This window comes from Stigmatopora argus, chromosome 4 (assembly GCF_051989625.1).
Source record: "Stigmatopora argus isolate UIUO_Sarg chromosome 4, RoL_Sarg_1.0, whole genome shotgun sequence".
NCBI lineage: Eukaryota > Metazoa > Chordata > Actinopteri > Syngnathiformes > Syngnathidae > Stigmatopora > Stigmatopora argus.
This window is the reverse complement of record NC_135390.1, coordinates 2,037,807-2,060,997: the sequence shown is the minus strand read 5'-3', so window position 1 is coordinate 2,060,997 and position 23,191 is coordinate 2,037,807. Positions and strand designations below refer to the sequence as shown.

General features: G+C 42.0%; 1 protein-coding gene across 8 annotated transcripts in view; it reads left to right on the top strand.

Moving 5' to 3' along the window:
• cyb5r4 (cytochrome b5 reductase 4) overlaps positions 1-23,191 on the top strand; it is a 110,539-nt gene that overhangs the window by 64,823 nt on the left and 22,525 nt on the right. For all 8 annotated transcript variants that reach the window (XM_077597639.1, XM_077597638.1, XM_077597634.1 and 5 more), the window contains 5 exons: positions 11,776-11,869; positions 12,018-12,050; positions 18,789-18,911; positions 19,476-19,616; positions 22,189-22,335. In XM_077597639.1, coding sequence (XP_077453765.1) covers positions 11,776-11,869; positions 12,018-12,050; positions 18,789-18,911; positions 19,476-19,616; positions 22,189-22,335 — 538 coding nt within the window. The remainder of the gene's footprint in view (positions 1-11,775; positions 11,870-12,017; positions 12,051-18,788; positions 18,912-19,475; positions 19,617-22,188; positions 22,336-23,191) is intronic.

Below are 23,191 nucleotides of genomic sequence, written 5' to 3'. Positions count from 1 at the left end.
ATTTTGTCTCTGGTCTCCTTTGACAGCTCTTTGGTTTGTGCCATAGTGGAGTTTGGTGTGTGCGAGACTGAGGTTGTGGACAGGTGTCTTTCATACCGATAAGGAGTTAAAACAGATGCTATTATTACAGATAATGAGTTGAGACTTCATTAGACCTCGTTAGAAGAAGTTAGACATCTTTGACAGCCAGTAATATTGCTTGTTTGTAGGTAACCAAATACTTATTTTTCACTCTAATTTGGAAATACATTCTTTAAAAATCAAACAGTGATTTTCAGTTTTTTTTCCACATACTGTCTCTCATGGTTGAGGTTTACCCATGTTGACAAATACAGGCCTCTCTAATCTTTTCAAGTAGGAGAACGTACACAATTGGTGGTTGACTAAATACTTATTGGCCCCACTGTATATTCCCTGCTTGTTAAGGGCCAACAGATATTAATACACTGGGTCTCATTCTCATGAGAAGAGGATGCACGTTAATTAGGGTCCTCGACACTATAATCATTAGTTAGAGGTGTATTCACACCAGGCCCATTTTGATCCAGACCAAACGAACAAGTTTTTGGTGTCCATTTTCTCACTGGTGTAAATACAAACAAGCGAACACTGGTGCTGATGAAGCAGGCAGTCTGAGACAACGCCACAGAGATGGTCTCGGCCTTCTTCTGAGCTTTATGATTTCCAGGACCAAGCTCGTATGTTGATTTACTCGTAACTCAAATGAACGTTTCCCATAGAAATGAACTAAAAACAAATCAATTCAGTCCGACCTTTGTCAACCACGGCATTGGTGAAGAAGGCCCAGAAGCGACTCCATTTAATAAGTACTCAGGAGGAACAGGTCTGGTAACCTTCTATAGAGCCACTGTTCCAGAGCATCCTAGCATACTGCATTACAGTGTGGTACGTTGGAAGCACGGCAGCAGACAGAAAAGCCATGCATTAGCACGACACACAATCCCTTAAAAAAAGAACTGTGCAATAACAATGTGCAATATCTTGGATTGTGCAATATTTTAGAATTACCTTGCCCGGACGTGACTTTTTAAATTACTTATTTATGTTTTTTATTGGGAAACACGCACTTTGTGGAGTAGCACCACTAATTTCGTTATACGCAGCTGTTCTATAAGGACAATAAAGGCTTTTGACTTGACTCTGGAAAAAAAAAAAAAAAAAAACAGGATATTGATTGGAATTTTTTTTTTATTTGTTCTAATTTGCCATCTATTAACAAAGTAACAAATAACTAGTGGTTTAATAGTACTAAAATTAGACGGATTTCGCGGAGGGGAGCGAGAGAGGGACAGAGACAGGTGGGAGAGACTTTTTGCACGACAACGCGCTTGTAACATAACAAACAAATTTAAATGAACTTGGATTACGATGCAGACACACTGAAAAATAAGTTTAATCTAACCTTACACTAAACTTAATTCTAATTTTGTTTTAATTTTTTATACCTTCTCCCCGCCTCCAACCTAACTTTCAGATGCAACCTATTGAGGGTTGTTTGCTTTTGTCTTCCCTTCAAAAGATTCTGAAAATGATCCACACAAATGTCCTCACAATAGGATAACGGAAGTAGTACTCTTCTCGTATTAGCGAACAAGCTCCGCCATTCGCACTCCCTAACGGGAATAAAAAACACCCAAAAAATGCAACGCTCCGCCCAGTGCTCGTAGAGACATTATACGAGGGAGTTGCGACCAGAAAGACAGGGCCCATGATGCTCTTATGAGCAGCCTCGCGTCTGCTGTATGCTCGTATATCAAAATTTGTCTTGTATCTCAAGATAAATATTTGCTCAAAATTTTACTCGTATCTCAAATTGCTCGTATGTCGAGGTATTATTGGCCACAAGGAAATTATGGCTTATGGTAAATGTTGTTTGGTTCACAGTACTTTGGATCACATCAGTCAGGGTATATGTAATTCCTAAATGAGTAAGTACATCTCTATAAAGCTCGGCTCGAAAATAGTGCATTCTCGGCAGCCCTGGGAGAAGTATGAGCAGGACTGTACGACAGAAAGTCCCCTTTCCAGGGACATTTTCCAGGACCATACCAGAGCCATTTCAGCAATGAGTTCTTGATTCGTATACCAAAAGCAATGGGGTCGCCGGTGCACAGACGATGTCCACAACAGCTAAAGACATTGGCGGGAACGCAACACGATTGCAAAAGAAACAAGACCGAAGCATTCTTGCCTTCATTTATGATTATTATCGCAATCTTTCTCCTTTCAAGTGTGAGGGCGAGATTGAAACGGCTTTAATCATTTTCGCGAAAAACTAGTGCAAAGATCACTTATCTAGCGTCCCAAATGTCAGAGAGCCTCATGGAAATGACCGTCATACACATTGAATGCACACACAACATGAAGATGGACTGGTGAACCCAAAAGTTGAACGCCATGTCCAGCAACAGCGGGGCAGCTTCTTGTACTTGGGTGCGGGTAAACTACGTGGACTCAGCCGTGGGCACACTCCCGGCCAGCTGCGCCCTGGAGGTGCCATTTGTGGAACCGCAACTGTGAGGCCATGGCCTGCCTCGTCCAAAGCAGCTTGGCACTGTTGGAGCTCAGCGGCTCGGCCAACCTGTGCTCGACTGAGAAAACCTTCGACTTGGATGCGACTTGGAGAGCAGCACTAGCCGCATTGTAGAAGCTCATATTGGGCCACGAGCACTGTTCCCTCTAAGCTGCGCGCGTGCGCAATTGCGCACTACTCTCGTCTTCTCTGCGCAGCAGCAATCCTATGGCGCGCAGCAAAAAAAAAACGTTATTTTTTTTTTTTTTTTTTTTTTTTTTTTTTTTTTTTTTACCCCTTTCTTCATGATGGCGCCGTTTAAGCGGCAGCCAGTGGCAGTAGCTCTGTCCACTTATGTTTTTCGTGTTTTACAGCATGTTTTACATGAAAAATTAGAGGGAACATTGACATGCACCTGCTTGTGGCAGGTGTGATACTGGTGTGCCCATAGCGAGCAATGATGATGTCGTGACCGGATGATTCGCCTAAAGACGTTTCGCCGACGGACGTTTGACAGACGGACAGGTCTCCGAATGAACGTTTGTTCAAACAGCGTTTAATGATTAAATACAAATACTAGTATTTGTATTTAATCATTAAACGCTGTTTTCAGCTGGATTTGACCAAATTTGAGAGCATTTTGAGCCGTTTGGCGAATGGACGTATATGGACATTTTTTTGCCTCCATCGCGACATCATCGCGACATTTTACCGAGGAATTCACTTCCCTGGGCTCGGTTCTAATGTCCAAAGAGCTCCAATATTTGTATTTAATCATTAAACGCTGTTTTCGGCTGGATTTGACCGAATTTGAGAGCATTTTGAGCCGTTTGGCGAATGGACGTATATATACGTTTTTTTGCCTCCATCGCGATATCATCACGACATTTTACCGAGGAATTCACTTCCCTGGGCTCGGTTCTAATGTCCAAAGAGCTCCAGTATTTGTATTTAATCATTAAATGCTGTTTTAGGATGGATTTTACCCGATTGCTGTCATTTTACGGCTCGGTTCTGCTACATCTGCCCGCCCAAGTGTGCTTATTCCCGGGCTGCCATTGATGGTAGACTAACATTGATTTTTACTATAATTTGGACAACACCGGCGGCGGGCCGGATTAAAAATCCTAACGGGCCGTATATGGCCCGCGGGCCGAGGTTGAAAAACTTGTACACACACGATCCGGGGGCGGGGCGAGCGCGCGAATCCCGTTTCGGCGAAACCTCCGTTCGGCCGAATGAACGTTCGGCGGAACGTCCATTCGGCGACCTGCCCGTCTGTCAAACGTCCGTCGGCGAAACGTCTTTAGGCGAATCATCCGAGTACCGATGATGTCGCTCACACTGGTACTCAGTGCGCTCAGGGAGGTTGACTTTCTGCTCAGACCAACGAAAAATTAGAGGGAACATTGGCCACGAGCCATGTTTGTTTTATGAAGGGTCCATGAGACTTTATGCATAGGTTCAGCAGTGTTAACAGTTTGGGTGGAGACTGCCAAATTGGGTGGGTTTCTGTAGTGTCATTGGTTTGGTGTCTTTGTGATCGGACAACGCTAAGGTACAGCACGCCATTGGCTCTTGATCTCCATACTTGAGCGGTGATAGTGCTTCGTGTGTGTTTGTGAGGCTTAAAACATTAAATTTATTTCTCTGGCGGACCGGTGTTTGTGGACCCCTGTCTACGCCACTAACTTCACATGTAAATGAGGATTAATAGTCTACAATAGTGGTACCCAACCTCTTTGATACTGTGGAGTGATGACACACTTCCAAGACAAAAGCGCTGAGGGTGATTGGATTGCATGACAACGGCTAAAGACGACATGATGGCAAAAGAAACAAGGCCCAACCACAAATGCATGTTGTATCAATGTTGCACAAGAAATACACAACTGTTACCAATTCAAGTAGGATGGAGAGATTGGTAAGACTCTGCTTCCATAGACGGTTGCCATTCAAATCTTCTGTTCAATGAGATCCCAGTCTCCATACACCTGTTGGACAGTCACACACTTTTTTGGAGTTTAAGTACAGTATTTTCTGCACTATAAGGCGCACTGCATTATAAAGCGCACCTTCAATGAATGACACATTTCAATTTTTTCCATGTATAAGGCGCACCGCATTATACGGGTCTACAGTAGAGGCTCGGGTTATGTTATGCATCCACTAGATGGCACTGCACTAAATGGAATGTCAACAAAACAGTCAATTCGGTCAGTCACACTTTATTATTAGATTACAATCAGCTTTCTGACAACTCCATTCACTCCCAAAATGAATAAACAACTGTTTTATTATTTTCTCCGAGGTTAAGTATTAGTTTTTTCGTGACATGGTTTATCTTTTAACAACAGCAAGGTATAACATGTAAGTGCAACATTTATATCACATAGTGGAGGGGAAAGACACACTTGGATTTTCACTTGCAAGGAGGACAGACGTTAAGGACCGCTAGCAATTCCCCAACGGCGTTCTACCCTAAGTTCTCTTTTGTCCATTTTTATTGCATTCGGAGGCCCTGATTACATGGACGTCCCAAATCATACGTGAGAGGTGCATTACACAATTGTGACCTCAGAGTTTTCAAAATGACATCCACAATCTAATCACTACAGTCAAAACAGAAGGCACAAGCACTCCAAGACGCCTCAGCACATTGTGTTTGGAATAAGAATAGCCAAAACGCCCTTCATTAGTGGCAAAAAATGAAATGATGGTGACTTTTTGTCTATGGCAAGAATGCGTTCAAATTCAGGCAAAGCTTATTAAACTAAATGTAACAAATACAAACGATAAATAATAATCATGTGCATAAATCCTACATTAATGATCTTCACACAGTAACTACAGTCCCTTGTATGAGGTTTAAGATGTTAGTATTATGGTCTAGACCACTGACTGGTAATATAATTGAAAAAAAGGTTTTCTTGAGGACTCTTGTGCACACCCACATTTTACTCTGAGCAGTCGCCCACATTGCCCATAGCTAGACCTAGGCCTGTATTTTTTCGACATCTCTGGTAACAATTAAGATTGGATTGGATAACTATTCATCCCGTATTCGGGAAATTTCATTGTCACAGTAGCAAGAGGGTGAGAATGCAGATAAAGGAAAGGCAAAGTTACACACAGTTACAAGTTAGACAATACAGTCGCAAAGGCCGCAGAACAACAAATAAAAAAGCACGAAGTACAAAGCAAAGCAAAGTATATGGGATTATTAAGAATCATTAAATTAAATCATTAAGACAGAAAAGCAGCAAAAACACAAAACAAGCAAGAGCGGACAGAGCTACCGCTACCGGCTGCCACTTGAGCGGCGCCATCTTGGTTGCAGTAGCAAAAACGGATACAGACTCAAGAAAAAGACATTGTAGAGTTGGATAAAACTGGAACCACACACAGGAAGTCTTCCACAAGATGGGGAACTTCTGCAGACTGTGACCGAGGTTGAAAATATGCAGAGTCACTCTTCCAAGCTTATCCTCGGTAGTCTGGAGCTGAAGAATCAACAGTAGCACTCCTCGACTCCGTTTCCGGCCTAGTAAGCGCCGACAGCTCTTTCATCTTATCGGGGAGGGATCTCACTTTCCCTATAATAATAGATGGAATGGTTGGTCTGAAGCGTCGCTTCTTCTCCCGGCACTTTTGTCCAGCTCCGGATTTCCAGCGGCATTGAGGCGTTGCTCCTTCTGCTGCGTATTGTTCACAGCTAGTCCCATGTGTATGACAGTGTAGGCATGGCTGAATGCAGTGGCGGGCCGTGCATTTCACACCTGGGCCTTCAATAGTGCTACGTGTGAATCAATCCAACCATCAATAAGTATTTTATGTCTATAAAACCTTTAATGCAGCTACAGCTGCGACACATATAAAAAGAATCAATAATAACCTCAAATATTTAAATATTATTTCAGAAAATAGACAGTTTACTCAACAAAAAATCTTTTTATTTATACACAAAATCCATCCTCCTTTCTTTCCTCAAGAAGATTTCAATTACTCTGTCGTACAGATTACACGTGCGTTTCAGGTCCATCAAGAAGTTCCTTTCTATGGCCATCAAAGCTAATGCTGAAAGCCTAGTCTGTCCTGTTGTATTTCTGGCATAAGTTTTGATTCTATTTAGGGCTGAAAACGTCCGTTCGACAGAAGCAGTGGACACGGGGATGGTCACTGCCAAACACACTAATGTGTACAGCTGCCCCATGCTCTCACTCAGATTTTTCTGCTAAAGGAAGTCAAGGAGATCAGTGGGAGATTTTCCTGCAAAATCATCCATGGCATACATAACTATCAGTTCTGTTCTTAGCCGAGGCAGATCGAAAAGTGTTCCGTGGCTCTGCGTTAAAGTGGAGAAGGCTGCATGTGGGAAAGTTTCCTGGTATTCCTGAAACATCTGCGAGTCGAGGAGGGAGAGAAACATCAGTCTTTCGTGGTCTTGAAATCTGGTCCACGTCTGGCAAATAATATTGTCCAGAATCCTGTCGTGAAGATGTTGGTAGTGCACGCGAGAATTTTGCGCTTGACCTCTTCGTGCGCTTGGAGCACCCGCAGTGCGTTCGGTGGCCTCGTAGATTTCCTCATATCGGCTCCTCTCGCGTTCAACTGTGCCACAAAACTCCTTTACTCTTGCAAGACAAAACTGTACATCCAGTTTGTGGTTCTGTAGTATTGAAAAAGCACGTCTGAATGCTCAAAAATGCCATTAAATGTGTGAAGCAAAAAACAAAATTCAAAATCATCCAGACGTGCTTTAAATCCATCAGCACACCGCACAGACTCCTCGTCGTACTCGTCATGATGCTCCAGGATGTGATGAAACAGTTCCTTTAGAGCAGCTCTCTTCTCAAATACTGTATTGACCACCCTGGATGCGTACTGCCACCGTGTTGGTGCCACACGGGGCAGACGCCGCTGTCAGATTTCGTCCAGCAGCTTTGTGCGTCGAGGCGATCTCGAAAAAAATGCAGCAAAGCCATTCAGGTGAGCAAAAAATATCTTGCATTCTTTAATCTTTGAGGCCCCCTGAGTCAGTACTAAATTGAGCCGATGGGCATAGCAGTGTATGAATAAAGCTAACGGTGCTCTCTCCTTAACTTTAGCCTGCACCCCATTTAATCCAGAAGACATGACCGCTGTACCGTCATAACACTGTGCCACAACTTTACCCAGACATTCATTTTCCACCAGAAATTGAATGATGAGACCTGCAATGTCATCGGCTCGCTTCCCACTGGTAACATTTTCAAATCTGACGAACCGCTCCTTGACACCTTTGCCCGTGACGTAACGCAGAACCAGTGCGAGCTGCGCTGCGTTACTCGCGTCTGTCGTCTCATCCACCATTACAGAGACAAACTACTTTTTTTATTTTGCTTCTGATCTCTTCATCCATCACTTGAGCAATAGCAGTGATCAGGTCGTTTTGTATTCTGCCCGACGTGCCACTAAATACTTTATTAGTGGACAGGTGGTAATGTAAATCCGGGTTTTTCTCAGCAAAAAGATAAAGAAGTTCCACATAATTTCCTTTGTTTGGGGAGGCATCGCTTTCATTGTGTCCCCGAAATGAAAGTTCCTGCTTGCCCCAAAAAATGACGTAGTCTATCAAACTTTTTAAGATTTCCCTATTTTTCTTTACCTTTTCGTTGTGGCGCTCCGTTTCCCTGCGCACTTGCTCGTTTAATTGTAACTCCACTCGAGTATCTCCAAAAGTTTTGGAGCGGACCGTTGCTTGTAACTGTCCGGCAGAGCTTTGGTGTCTCGTTGCTGCTTTGGTTAAACAAGACAAATTTGCAAATCCAGTGTTGCTCCAAACACCATGTCGATCGGTGGCAAATAACAAGCACTCCCAACAATATCATTTGGTGTGTTCATCGGAGCCCGTGAGCCAAGGATAGCGCTCGTAGTTAGCGCACTAAAATGTCCGAACACACCCTTTTCCCGGCTGTAACAGGCTTGCTAGCTTCGGAGTTGACCGCCCTTTCTTAATGATGTCCGTTTTTTCTGTAAAAGTCTGTGTGGAAAATGGCTTTGCCAGCAAATTTGCAACCGAATCCATTTGCTTTCCTGCGTTGGCCATTGTGCGTGGAGTTTGCTAGTCTGGCTGCCTCATTCTAGCTTTTGGCCCGTCTACTCTAGCAACCCAATAATAGAGGGTGAAAGCAATGACATGTCCCAGCCAGCAAAATGCCCACGCCTATGAAAAATCATTGTGGGGTTGCCAATTCGAAATCTGATTGGTTAAAAGCAACAGTCTAGTTTAATGCAGCAGACCCCGCAGAACTGATTTTGAAGGCTTTGAGGCAGATCTGATCTGGCAACAAATAATGGCTTAAATGTGATTGTTTAAATGCTTCAATATGAAAACACATCTGGAAACAGTGCAACCAGGGGGGAAAGCAATGAAAGGAAGCTAACAGACCATTTGGAATAATAAGTGTTGATGGACAAAATATAATATGATTCAGATATTTCTTAGGCCAGCAAAGAAGGCCTTGAAGGCCCTGACGGCCCACCACTGGCTGAATGGTTCCAAAAAAGAAGTAGCAGAAAGATGACAGGCTAACAGAACAAAGAAAGTTGTTAAAACATTAAAGTAAAAAGTACAAAGTAAAGTAAAAAGGAATGTATTATGAAATATTAAAATGTAATAAAACAGATATAAAGGCTGTAAAACACGAAATAACAAATAAGAGTGGACAGAGCTACTATCACCGGCTGCCGCGTGACTGCGCTACTACAGTAGATGGAGAAATTGTATTGAAACTTCCACACAAAGATTTATTGAGGGGCTATGGGACATTCCCTGAATCAGTAAACTAATTGAAGAGCGTTCGGAATTGAAGTCTAAATTATTACATTATTTATCCACACAAAAAGAGAACATATTTTAATCAAGCCAGCCAAATTTGAATGGTTAAAATCTCGCTGAGTCCAAAGTATATGTAACAGGGCTTTAAAATGAAGAAAATAAGGTTGTCTCATCATGTTTAAGAGTACCTGGACATTTCTTCGACGGACACTTCGTCGCCGGACGCTTCGTCCCCGGACGGTTCGTCGAACGGACGGTTCGTCGAACGGACGGTTCGTCGAACGGACGCTTCGTCGCCGGACACTTCGTCGACCGGACACTTCGTCGACGGAGAATTTGTCGCCGGACACTTTGTCACCAGACAGTTCGCCTAACCTTAACCACTAACCTTAACCACTATTAAAGAAGACAAAGGCAATTCGCTCGACAACACAAACACATTAACATTTCGGCGTGTGCGTACTAAATGAGCTCGTCTCTAAACACACTACGCACGAAACGGTTCCTCGGGGTGCACTGAGTGACTCCACTAAATTACTATTAACTGTTTGGTTTTTAATCGCGAATTGATGTGGCTACGATTCTGACTGGATGCTGATATTTGTTATGAAGTATGCCATAAATACTGCATCTCTGACTTTGATATAGACGCACACGTTTGATTTTAAATCAAGCAATCTATTGTCCTTTCTAAGAACAAATTCTATTGACTCTATGAATAGGAGCGAATGGGCCTGTTCTGAAAATGGCCGACAAGCGACGACATCTAGCTCCGTTGCCTTACAACGCGCATCGGAAATCTAGTCTGTATACACAATACAGATGGGAATACCAAGCAAAGAAAGGAAGACGACGAAAAATATGTGAATTTCCTTTGTCTTCTTTTTAATAAAATTTGTAATAAAATAATTTTATTTATTGCCTTTTATTTTACAAATGGAGCGCTCAACGTAGGAACCGTTTCGTGCATTGTGTGTTTAGAGACGAGCCCATTTAGTACGTACACGCCCAAATGTTAATGTGTTTGTGTTGTCGAGCGAGTTTTTGCTGTTTTATTTTCTTTAATAAAGTGAATTTCCTTTGTCTTCTTTAAGGTTTGTGGTTAAGGTTAGGCGAACTGTCTGGCGACGAAGTGTCCGGCGACGAATTGTCCGTAGACGAAGTGTCCGGTCGACCAACTGTCCGGCGACGAAGCGTCCGTTCGACAAACCGTCCGGGGATGAAGCGTCCTGCGATGAAGTGTTGTCGACAAAATGTCCGGTCACGTGTTTAAGACTCTGAAGGCGTATCTGCTCACTGCTCAAACAACGCCTAGAGTAGAATTGCCTTGTAAGAGCTATCCAACAATGTGTCATTGCCTCTCAGTGGTACCCTATGACCGCGGATTAAGCACTGATGACGCTCCAGAATCACAGTGAGGTGTATTTTAGGTCTATATCAAGTAGCCTGGGGTGATTTTTGGGCTACCGACCGTATTTTCTCGCATGTTGACCGCCTCCACGTGTAAGCCGCACGATTAAAATTGCCTTAAAATCGTTGAATTTTATGATTTCTCTCGTTTAAGACGCCCCTGATTCATACATTTTACCTCCATATTCATGGTTTTAATAGGGAGTACAAATGTGTTACTTTGAAGGGAAAATCTTAACCAAAATCATTGCAAGTTGTATTTCTGAGATGCTGTCTGAATCGAAAGGATCGTCTGCTGGATTGCACATTCCGAAACGGTGTTGCCTGCACGTGGACGAATTAAAAAAATAAGTGACGTGAGCAGTACAACCAGGAAGTGTGTCCGTAGCGGTGTAGTTTTCCCCAAGTCTCTGGGTGTAATAATAGCAGGGGATACACATTGCGCAGGTATCAACGCTGATATTTTAATGATCGACCGCAAGACCTTCGATAATCCTTAACAACTATTGGGATGTGCTGACTTGGTAAACACTACGGACGCATGTATCAAGGCTAATCGCCTCTGGCCAGTGAGAGCACGTTTAACTACCGGTAAAAGGTAAGATGGCGGCGCCCTGAGTGAGCAATGGCAGTCATAAGTAAGTCAGTTTTTTTCACGTTTTATGCAAGATACGGTTTATTTTTTTCTTGAATTTCATCCATAGACGTCAAAATAAATTTTGTTTAGCGTTTTATCTGTTTAACTTTTCTCTATTTTGAAATAAATGACCGTATCGGCCGCATTGTCTTGCGTTAGGACATTTCGTCTTTGTCACCTTGCAGTTTCTTGCATGTCAAGTATAATTTGTGCGCATATAAGCCATACCCTTGTATCAGCCATCATTTTTCTGAATTACAAATACGGCGTATATGTGAGAAAATATGGTAATACTTTGATTTGACTTTCTAAAACAAAACAAAAATGTGATTTTATATATTTTTTCCTCATGCATTATTGTAACTTTATCCCCAGGTACTAAACACGGGCTGCACCGTTGTTGATCTTAAGGATGGCATACTACGAGTGGAAGTGCTGCTTGGAAAAATGTCCTACATTATACATTTACGTGAGTAGATATGAAAGTCTGTCAGTAGGTGTAAAATATGTTCCCTATCAAAAATCTTTTAGTTTTAAATATTTACTCTCCAAGGATCACACATTTGTTCGTTGTGTCATTTTTTTGTGTAATGTTTGCTCTTTTAATTTTGTTTTAGGTCTTTCTGAAAATGTTGATAAAGATATTGCTGGTAAGTTATCTTAAATTGCTCAAAATATGTTAACTGAGAATTTAGATGTAAATGATTCCATTAACAAATGTAATTTTAATAAACACAATAAAACAATTAAGGCGTATCGGCTAGTTTAAAAATTGTTTTGATCGCTTGGCTTGGTCCAGCTCATTTGTGACAGAATTCCCGAGTAACCCAGTACGGGGGTCGGCAGCCATAGGTTTTCTAGCCACATGGAGCTCTTTAGCTCTGTCCTAGTTGCTCCATGGAGTTTTTTCATAAATGTTTGAAAATGACATAGAGAAATATATTTTTTGTTTTAATGTTTTCCCCTGCAACCATAGTGAGGGTAAGTGGTTTCGAAAATGATCGAATGAATGAATTTGGTTTCTGTAGGAGGACAAACATGACACAAACATTCTTAATGTTTTCCAATGCTGTAAGATTTTGTAGAATAAATATTAAATTTCTGTCAACGAAGATTTGCATCATACGTTTCTATCAGCAGGTCAGGGTGATTAGCTGGTAGCTGTTGTAAATAAACCGGTGACTGTGTAATGCGCTGAATCATTTCCATTCATTGCCAATGGGGAAGGATTGCCTGAATTTTTGGATTGTAACGAGAAGCTATCAAATAACAAAAATAGTCGTGGAAAGACATTTCCAAGTAAGGCATGCTACATTTGCAGCTGAGTAAACAGTTGGGAAAGAGAAATAGTGCAATTGCATTACTTCAAGAGAAATTAAAGGAGGGCAAAACTAAATTTAAGAAGTGGATTGCATCTGCAAACAAAGTTTAGTTGCAACCCGGGATATAATTAAGTATGAAAACACATTCACAAATGGCAAAGGGTTATGTTATGCACGATCCATTTTGTTGTGGTTTTGTCAAATCCTCAAAATAAACATTTCATCAAAAATCAGAATTTTTTTTATTGCATTTGTTTAATTTTATCAAAGCAATGAAACATAATTCATTAATATTGTAATAAAGTTAAACTTGAGGCGGCATCGTACAACAAAGCTGTGAAGGGTGAGTCATCGACTACAGAATACACTGCAGGGAAAATAAACATTTAATCATGAATGCTCATGATGTATTTTTAGCCAACTTAGTCATTTTGATATTAGACTAATATAGATACATACAGCATGACCACATTTTTTTTGTTCAATATGGGTCTTTCAACATTTTGGGTTGCCGACTCCTGAGTACATCTGGGGCTAAATATTTTTGACAACATGCATCGTGCTTGATTAAAATCAACCATGATATAACGACGGTGGAGCAAGTGGTTAGCGCATCGACCTCACAGCTTTGGGGTCTTGGGTTCAAATCCAGGTCACGTTCACCTGTGTGGAGTTTGCATGTTCTCCCCGAGCCTCTGTGGGTTCCCTCCGGGTAATCTGGTTTCCTCCCACATTCCAAAAACATGGTAGGCTGATTGGACACTAAATTGCCCCTAGGTATGGGTGTGTGTGTGTGTCAAGTTAGCCTATTTAACATTTTATGATAGCATAAGAAAAGAAGACGCAGACTCTCTTGTTCTACTGAGGGGAGGGAGCAGTGCTGTCTTCTTCCTTCCTTCTTGCCTTCTAAATCTTTTGAATGCTGCGCCCCGCTTTTATTGTGAAAGAATTGGTGTGTTATTACAGAGAAATAATTTTCGTGTATGTGCACCTCCATATTAGAACATCTGGCTTTCATTAAACAATCTGTCTTTTTGGCATAAACAATCCTCGAATCACATCCTTTGCCGGAATCGCTTCTCCTCGATCCAAGATTGCCTCCCAGAATGTTGATCTCCCTTATCCAGCCTCTCAGGAGTTGTTGGAAGTCAACCAGAGTTCGTTGTCCTCACAAAGAGTTCATAGCAAGAAAAAGAATACTGTTTCCGTACACAAAGGAGGCATACAGCTCAGTCCCCCTCCCCCCACTGGGCCGCTCAGACCACAACCTGGTCCATCTGATCCCCACCTACATCCCTTTGGTGAGGAAAATAAAACCTACCACGAGGATCATACAAAGATGGACCGAGGAGACCAGCATGGTATTGAGGGACTGTTTTGAGACCCCTGACTGGGAGGTGCTGTGCAATTCACATGGGAAAGACATTGACAGCTTGACCCATTGCATCACAGATTATATTAACTTCAGTGTTGAGAACATTGTACCCTCCAAGAAGGTCCGTTGTTTCTCCAACAATAAGCCATGGGTCACCAGGGATCTAAGGGCCCTCCTGAACAAGAAGAAGAGGGCTTTTAGGTCTGGGGAGAAAGAGTCTGAAAATGGTCCAGAAGGAGCTGAAGAGAGAGATAAGGAAGGGAAAGACCATCTACAGCAGGAAGCTGGAGAACCAACTCTAGAGAGGCAACACCAAAGAAGTCTGGAGGAGCTTGAGGACCATTTTGGGCCATGGAGGCAACAGTGAGAGAGACCCGGAGTCCGTAGACAGGGAGTGGGCCAATGAACTGAATCAGTTCTTTAACAGATTCAGCCCTGCCCCCACTCCCCTGACCCCCCAGACCAGAAGCAACTCTCCCCTCTCGTTCTCCTCCTCCTTCTTCCCCTTCTTCCACTGGTCTCTGCATTACTGTCGATCAGGTGATAAAACAGCTAAAGAAGATCGAAGCAAGGAAGGCTACCGATCCAGACGGCCTCAGCTCCAGAATACTGAGAGAGTGTGCGGATCAGCTTGGCAAAGTAATTCTGCATATTTTCAACCTCAGCCTCAGTCTGCAGAAGGTCCCCACCAATGTTCCCTCTAATTTTTTGTTGGTCTGAACAGAAAGACAACCTCCCTGAGCGCACTGAATACCAGTGTGAGCGACATCATCGGTGCTCGGATGATTCGCCTAAAGACGTTTCGCCGACAGACGTTTGACAGACGGGCAGGTCGCCGAATGGACGTTCCGCCGAACGTTCATTCGGCCGAACGGAGGTTTCGCTGAAACGGGATTCGCGCGCTCGCCCCACCCCCGGATCGTGTGTGTACAAGTTTTTCAACCTCGGCCCGCGGGCCATATACGGCCCGCTAGGATTTTTAATCCGGCCCGCCGCCGGTGTTGTCCAAATTATAGTAAAAATCAATGTTGGTCTACCATCAATGGCAGCCCGGGAATAAGCACTCTTGGGCGGGCAGATGTAGCAGAACCGAGCCGTAAAATGACAGCAATCGGGTCAATCCATCCTAAAACAGCATTTAATGATTAAATACAAATACTGGAGCTCTTTGGACATTAGAACCGAGCCCAGGGAAGTGAATTCCTCGGTAAAATGTCGCGATGATGTCGCGATGGAGGCAAAAAAACGTCCATATACGTCCATTCGCCAAACGACTCAAAATGCTCTCAAATTCGGTCAAATCCAGCTGAAAACAGCGTTTAATGATTAAATACAAATACTAGTATTTGTATTTAATCATTAAACTAATAAATACTAGTATTTGTATTTAATCGTTAAACGCTGTTTGAACGAACGTTCATTCGGCGACCTGTCCGTCTGTCAAACGTCCGTCGGCGAAACGTCTTTAGGCGAATCATCCGGTCACGACATCATCATTGCTCGCTATGGGCACACCAGTATCACACCTGCCACAAGCAGGTGCATGTCAATGTTCCCTCTAATTTTTCATGTAAAACATGCTGTAAAACACGAAAAACATGAGTGGACAGAGCTACTGCCACTGGCTGCCGCTTAAATGGCGCCATCATGGGGAAAGGGGTAAAAAAAAAAAAAAAAATCTGATTTTTTTTTTTTTTTTTTTACTGCGCGCCATATGATTGCTGCTGCACAGAGAAGACAAGAGTAGTGCACAATTGCGCACGCGCGCAGCTTAGAGGGAACATTGGTCCCCACCTTGCGGAAAACTTCCTGTGTGGTCCCAGTTCCAAAGACTGCGAACCCCAGGGAGCCAAACCACTTCAGGCCGGTAGCATTAACCTCTCACCTGACCAAGACATTGGAGAGGATCATCCTCAATCACCTCAGCCCCCTGATGAATGCAGAGCTGGACCCTCTGCAGTTTGCCTATCGTCCAGGCATTGGTGTGGAAGATGCTACCACCTACCTGATGCACAGGTCTCTTTCACACCTGGAGAACACGGGAAGCACGGTGAGAATGATGTTTTTTGACTTCTCCAGTGCGTTCAACACCATTCAGCCGGTCCTACTGAGAGGGAAACTGGAAGAGGCTGGAGTAAGGAACCACCTAGCCGCATGGATCATCGACTTCCTCACGGACAGACCACAATATGTGAGACTTCAGGACTGTACGTCTGATGTGGTAGCTTGCAGCACGGGGGCCCCACAAGGCACAGTGCTCTCCCCACTCCTCTTCTCCCTCTACACATCAGATTTCAAACATAATACAGACACCTGCCACCTCCAGACGTTCTCTGACGACACCACTATTGTTGGACGAGTGACGGACAGGAACGACCTGGAGTACAGGGGAGTCATCACAGCCTTTGTTGACTGGTGTAGGCAAAACCACCTCTACATCAACACCAGTAAGACAAAAGAAATGGTCATCGACTTTCGGAGGAATCCTCAACAGACCACTCAGGTGAACATCCAGGGTACAGACATTGAAATCGTGGAGAATTTTAAGTACCTGGGTGTTCACCTCAACAACACACTAGATTGGTCCACAAACATAGATGCCCTGTACAAAAGGGGCCAGAGCTGCCTCTACCTACTGAGGAGTCTACAGTCCTTTGGAGTGTGCAGGACACTGCTGAGGACTTTCTACGACACTGTGGTGGCATCTACAGTGTTTTATGCAGTGGTCTGTTGGGGATGCGGTAGCACGGAGAGGGACTGGAACAGGCTGAATAAGCTGGTCAGGAGGGCCAGCTCTGTTCTGGGCTGTCCTTTGGACTCTGTGGAGGAAGTGGAAGAGTGGAGGATGCTGACCAGGATGATGTCCATCATGGACAGCACCTCCCACCCCCTCCATGAGTCTGTGGAGTCTCTCTGAAGCTCTTTCAGCTATAGACTGCTGCACCCTCATTGCAGGAAGGAGCGCTTCCGCAGATCCTCCCTCTCATCAGCTGTCAGGCTCTTTAACAAAAAAATGGCTGTGTTAAGACCTACCGTATACATGCATGTACATCCATATGTATGTATATGTGTGCTTATGTATGTGTATGTATATGTATGTGTATATATATATATGTATATGTGGAGATCTGCATGGAGGAACGGGCCAAAATACCAGCAACAGTGTGTGAAAAGCTTGTGAAGAGTTACAGAAAACGTTTGGCCTCACTTATTGCCAACAAGGGGTACATAACAAAGCATTGCAATGAACTTTTGGTATTGACCAAATACTTATTTTCCACCAAGATTTGCAAATGAATTCTTTAAAAATCAATGTGATTTTCTGTTGTTGTTTTTTTTCTCCACATTCTGTCTCTCATGGTTGAGGTTTACCCATGTTGACAATTACAGGCCTCTCTAATCTTTTCAAGTATGATAACTTGCACAATTCCTGGTTGACTAAATACTTATTTGCCCCACTGTATCTAATATCCCGACCGACTTGATTGAATTGAATACTTTTCGACCTGGAATAGGACTCGCCGAGTGAGCTTCAATGATTGTGTAATTTAAAGACTATATTTTACAGAATGATGTCTCTTTCTATTAAGTTACACTTCAAAATAATTGTCTTAAATTTAAACACTGACATTTTAGGTATATCACACTGTGCCTGGTCTCTGCAATGAATCACACCCACGCACATGCACACACAACAAATGAAACCGGTTCGCATGTCAATTTTTGCTTTTCCCATCCAAAGGAAGGGATGAGCAGCCACTTCCTCTGATGTACTCGCTGAGTGCGTTCACATTTAGTTTACATTTGTTTCTCATAAGAATGCACAATGCACAGCGTGTGTTAGGGCCACAGTGCAAGACCCTGTATTCGTAGGTGACAATATCACATTTTAATTTGGCTCACCTTCTGCTTTGTGGTTAGTTGCCTTCTTTACACGGTTGGAGGTTGTAAACATTTAGAATTGCCGCACAGCAACTTGAAATAACAAAAGACTGTTTGTTACAATTGGATTTCTGTCCCCTGCATATTCTGGCATATTCTGGCTTCATCTAACCTGTCACTATTTCGAACCCCTGGACTGTAGGGTGCAGCCGCATGGCTCTAGCCTGAAGCTGTAACTTTCACACATTGGGCATCTGTCTGAATAATGACTTTGCTGTCAATAAGGCTGGAGTCACAGCCGGACCCGGGTCGCTCTAATAAAACACACAAAAGAGCATCCCATTCTAAATGACCCTTTGTGTGAGTGAGCGTCAATTAATCTGCATTTGTGCCATTTAAATGGCAGAAACAGTTTCTTTTTGTGAAAAATTTAAACATCAACACATACCCCTCCAAACACACATTGCATGGCCAATCTAAATTGTTACAAAATCTTGCATTGATTTTCACAGCCGTGGATTTGCGATGCAGTGTGGAAAAGTCCTTTCTGGCCAAATTCGTACTTCGCTTGTGGCAGGATTTAAATCGTGCACAGCGATGAATACACGAATGTTAATGATGCAAAACATCTAGATTTGATTAGAATAGCAATGTACTTAATAGGAAATGTTTATCAGAAAACAATGTAGCATCATAACTTTCCTATATTGGTGGGCATACTGTACAAAAACAGTGCTTAAAGAAAATCTGGGCTATAAGTCTGTTTGATGAATGACAATATATTAGTTTTTTGCCATTTTTTTCCACAGTTCAGACTGCCTTTTCTGTTGGGAAGATCCAGGTAACCATCTATAAGCAAGCCGAAGAAAAATGGTCAAGCTGTGGTCAGCCCTTGGAATTCCATGATACTTTTTTAGCCAAAAAGGACAGAGGTGAGCCTGAAGTTTATAGAAACATCAACTGCTTTGCTATGTCACTCCTCGTTGGTGTGCTAGAGCTTATCTCAGCTCACTTTGGGCACACTCTGAGTTGATCATTTGACTGCAGAACACAAAAAGACAACCATCAGTTAAATATTCTAACTCAACCTATAACTATTTTAGAGAAACCACAGCCAATTTAAAACATCTGCTCAATTATTTAAAAACTGAATCTTAATTTTAAAAATGGATTTTATAGAGTGGCTCTAAAATATGAGATCTAAATATATGTTTGAATGTAAGTTTTTTTTAATCTAAAATAAAAAATATAGACCCATATTTATAAATTGTTACGTTTTCAAGCCTTAATCTTACCAGTTCGCATTTAATGTACATCTTAAGTAGACTGTGCTTGTCTAAAAGAAATCGACCCATATGTTTTTTTTAAGGATCGATACAGGTACCAATTATTAGTAGAGGAGGCCGATAACCGATGTGTCGAGCCAGTATTCATTTGCAGTTAAAGTGTAAAATTTAATAGAATGGAAAGTAGTAATGAAACATCTTCCTTTGCAGGTCTTTTCTTTCGGGATTGTATGTTGGTGTCGAAGACTGAGCTGAACCATAACACACACATGTTTCAATTACAGCTTCCAAGTGGGAGTGCCATGCATGTGCCTGTTGGGGCACACATTTACTTCAAATCCATTATTCAAGGTAATTGAAATAGTCATATCTCTACTTACGAATGCCGCTAGGTACGAAATCTTCAGGTTACAAAAGCTGTGAATTTACTTAGTGTTCTTTTTAATATTTTTTTTAATAAAATAGTTTTATTTATTAAAATATTTATTTTAAAAATGGAGCGCTCAACGTAGGAACCGTTTAACGTGCGTAGTGTGTTTAAAGACTAGCCCATTTAGTACGCACATCCAAATGTTAATGTGTTTGTGTTTTTAGGCGAGTTTTTGCTGTTTTATTTTTCTTTAATAAAGAATATGTGAATTTCCTTTGTCTTCTTTAATAGTGGTTAAGGTTAGTGGTTAAGGTTAGACGAACCGTCTGGCGACGAAGTGTCCGGGGACGAATTGTCCGGTCGACGAACTGTCCGGCGACGAAACGTCCAGGGACAAAGTGTCCGTCGACGAAACGTCCGGTCACGGAGGAATTCAATACAATAAACCGAATTATTTTTTATTAAATTTATAATCGCACACTTTTACTTTAATAGTATTTCTATTACAGCAAAACCCAATTTGCTATTAAAATCTAATTTCTCATCATTTTGTAATGTTAATATGAGCCTTTTTCACTCCCCATTTTTATTTCTTTCGGTTTTGATAATTTTAAGAGTTAGAATTCAGAGTTAGAATTAAAAATAATACATTTATTAAAAAAACTAAAAAATAAAATACTGCTCTAGTAAAAATCCACTTAGTAATTAACGGGCTACTAAACATGGAGTGCTTTCTTTCACAAGTGACTCAACAAAACCTATTTCCACGACACTCACTGACGAGTTTGCCATTCCCACACACATTCATTCACAAAAATACCTCACTTCTCTTAGTGTTTACTGCTGGTTTCGAATCGCGTCAATCCTTGAACACCAACCAGCCAGAACATCACCTTCAATTAGTTTTACTTGCTGTGAAGGGGTTTGCCGTGAAGAAAAGTCAGTACGGCCACAGTCTTTAATAGTGATTGTTTTCGCTGGCTGGCGACCTCCATGTTTGTGTCCCAATTTTGTATGAAAGATGTGAGTAACACACAAATATGAGAGAAATTGATGAGAAAAATATATATTTTATCAACATATATATAAATATTATTTATTAAAATGAATAACAAACATGCATAAACATTTCCTTTTCATCCAGGTGCATAGGTGTAAGGAGGAAGCTAACATTAGCAACAGACAAAGTAGTAAAAATGTATTTACATATTGGGGGATTTTGTAACTTGAATCTTGTTTTCGTATATTGAAACAGAAATTTGCATATAAAAGGGTTTTGTAATGTGAAACTTTCGTATGTAGACACATTCATAAGTAGAAGTACCACTGTATATATTTATATATTTCAGCTAATCACACAAGGCATCTTTTAATTCCTTATATTTTAATTGTGCTGCAATGCGTAGAATTGTCTGTAAAATGTCTTAACATTTTAAGAGTTGTAGATATTTTTGGTGAGATTCGCTGGGAAATTTCCACATTTCTGGCATAAAATTTTGTTATGTGTTCTTAAAAAGGTTTAAAAAAAATCACTTGTTGAAACTTGCAAGAAATCTGACCTGGGACATAACACCCTTGTTCAATCATTGAGACTCTCATTCAATTTATTGATGAAGTGTCCCAACACCCATTAGTGCGGGACTCCATTGGTGAGTCATAAATCAATTTGGAAAAAGCCATCCGGTCTCTTGATGTAAATTCTCTCACCCACTTACTCATCTTCTCTTTGTGCATTCATCCATTCAATTAGATTTGATGACCCTGGTTGAAAACGGCAATTTTGGCAGTTTTCCCCTTTGAAAATGATCACGGGTGGTAGATTGTGGCCACTAGTCTGGCAACCCAGGACAAAAGTGAAGGGAGATTTTGTCTTCCCTGTTTTGTGTATAGATATAAATTGTACTGGTTCTATGCCCTTCCTTGGTGCCAAGTGCCAGTCCTAGACGTCTTTGGAGCCATTCACCCGTGCCTCCTCTGTCATGGACGCAGGATCACCTGTGAGCAGTGGACGATAGTGCCGGGAGAAGAGGCAACGCTCCAACCGAGCATTCCATCATTGTTATGGGAGTGTGAGATCTCTCTCCGGTCATATGGAGGAGCTGCCAGTGCTTGCTGGGCTGCTTGTGTGCTTTGAAGCCCCCCACTGGCCTCTCCGCTGCTGCTGATTAGGTTATAGGACAGCTTAGGAGGATCTAGGCAAGGAAGATGATCTTTAAAACCTCCAGACTACTAAGGGACTGTGCGGTAACCTCAGTCTCAGTCTGCAGAAGGTCCCCACCTTGTGGACTTCCTGTGTGTGGCTCCAGTTTTTTACCTAGGTCTACAATGTCTTGTGTGTCTTGTGTCTGTCTTGCTACTGCAACCAAGAAATTTCCCGAATACGGGATGAAATAAAGTTCCAATCTAATCTAATTCACTACCAGATGGAGATTAATTGGCGGCTCTGCTCCTTTTCTTTGTCCATTGATTCCTGTTGATACTCACTTTTACAGAGAAAATTAAAAGAAAAGTACTTTATTATATTATATAACTTTAATATCTGTTTTTATTCAGACGTAGAGGTGGTGCGACCATACACCCCAGTGGATCAGGGTCTTTCTGTTGGACCCAATAACTCATCAGAAAACAACAACCTCTCTTTTATGATTAAGATTTATCCCGATGGGGTATTTACTCGACATCTCAACAGCCTATGCTTAGGTAAGTCTTCTAATGTGGTCCTTCGGTACATCATGTTTTTATATGAAGTATATTTTTTAAAAATTCATAAAAATGTCAAAATTCACGCTGAAACTTGCAAGCGGATATCAGGACATCGCTTCTTCGGTGCTGAATTGGGTGGCACTCAGCACTGCAGCAGAAGCTATATTTCACTGTAGAAGAATGATATTTAAGAAAAAGGTGGAGAAGGTGACATTTTGCCTTGTCCTGTTTTGTTGCGAATGAATTTCCCGTTGTGCACATCACCTGTGGAGAAAGACTGCCGTGTTTCTGTTGCGCACATCACCTGTGGAGAAACACTATGCGGTGCCTATTCCAGCTTTGTTTGGATTTTGAGTCGTCGTTGAAAATGCCTCCTAACCGCTGGCATCCAATGCGCCCAGGAAAAATGAGACATGACGACAGTGATCGAGAAAAAGTTATGTTGCTATGCTAAAGGGCATAGCACGCCATTGTGGAATAAATGAATGTACCGTCCGTTTAACCAAGAAAGAAGAAGCGAACATTCGGAAGACAATCACAATATCTTTTACCGAGGACACGAAGCGAGTGGTAACCACTCTGAATAAAAAAAAATGAACCAGCATTATCAGGGATTTAAGCTTTACATATGGCCATAAAGCTCGCATGATGAGACATCTGCAGGAGATCTTCAATATGGAATGCAGTTTGCAACGTCTCCAGGAGATTGATGACCATGAGGTCGGAGCCATTAAAATATCCAGTCGTATAAAAATGTTTGGGCACCCCTGATCATTTCCAAGATTTTCCTTTCTAAAATCATTGGATGCTTGGATCAGCTATTTTAGTTAAATATATCATATAACAAACAAAC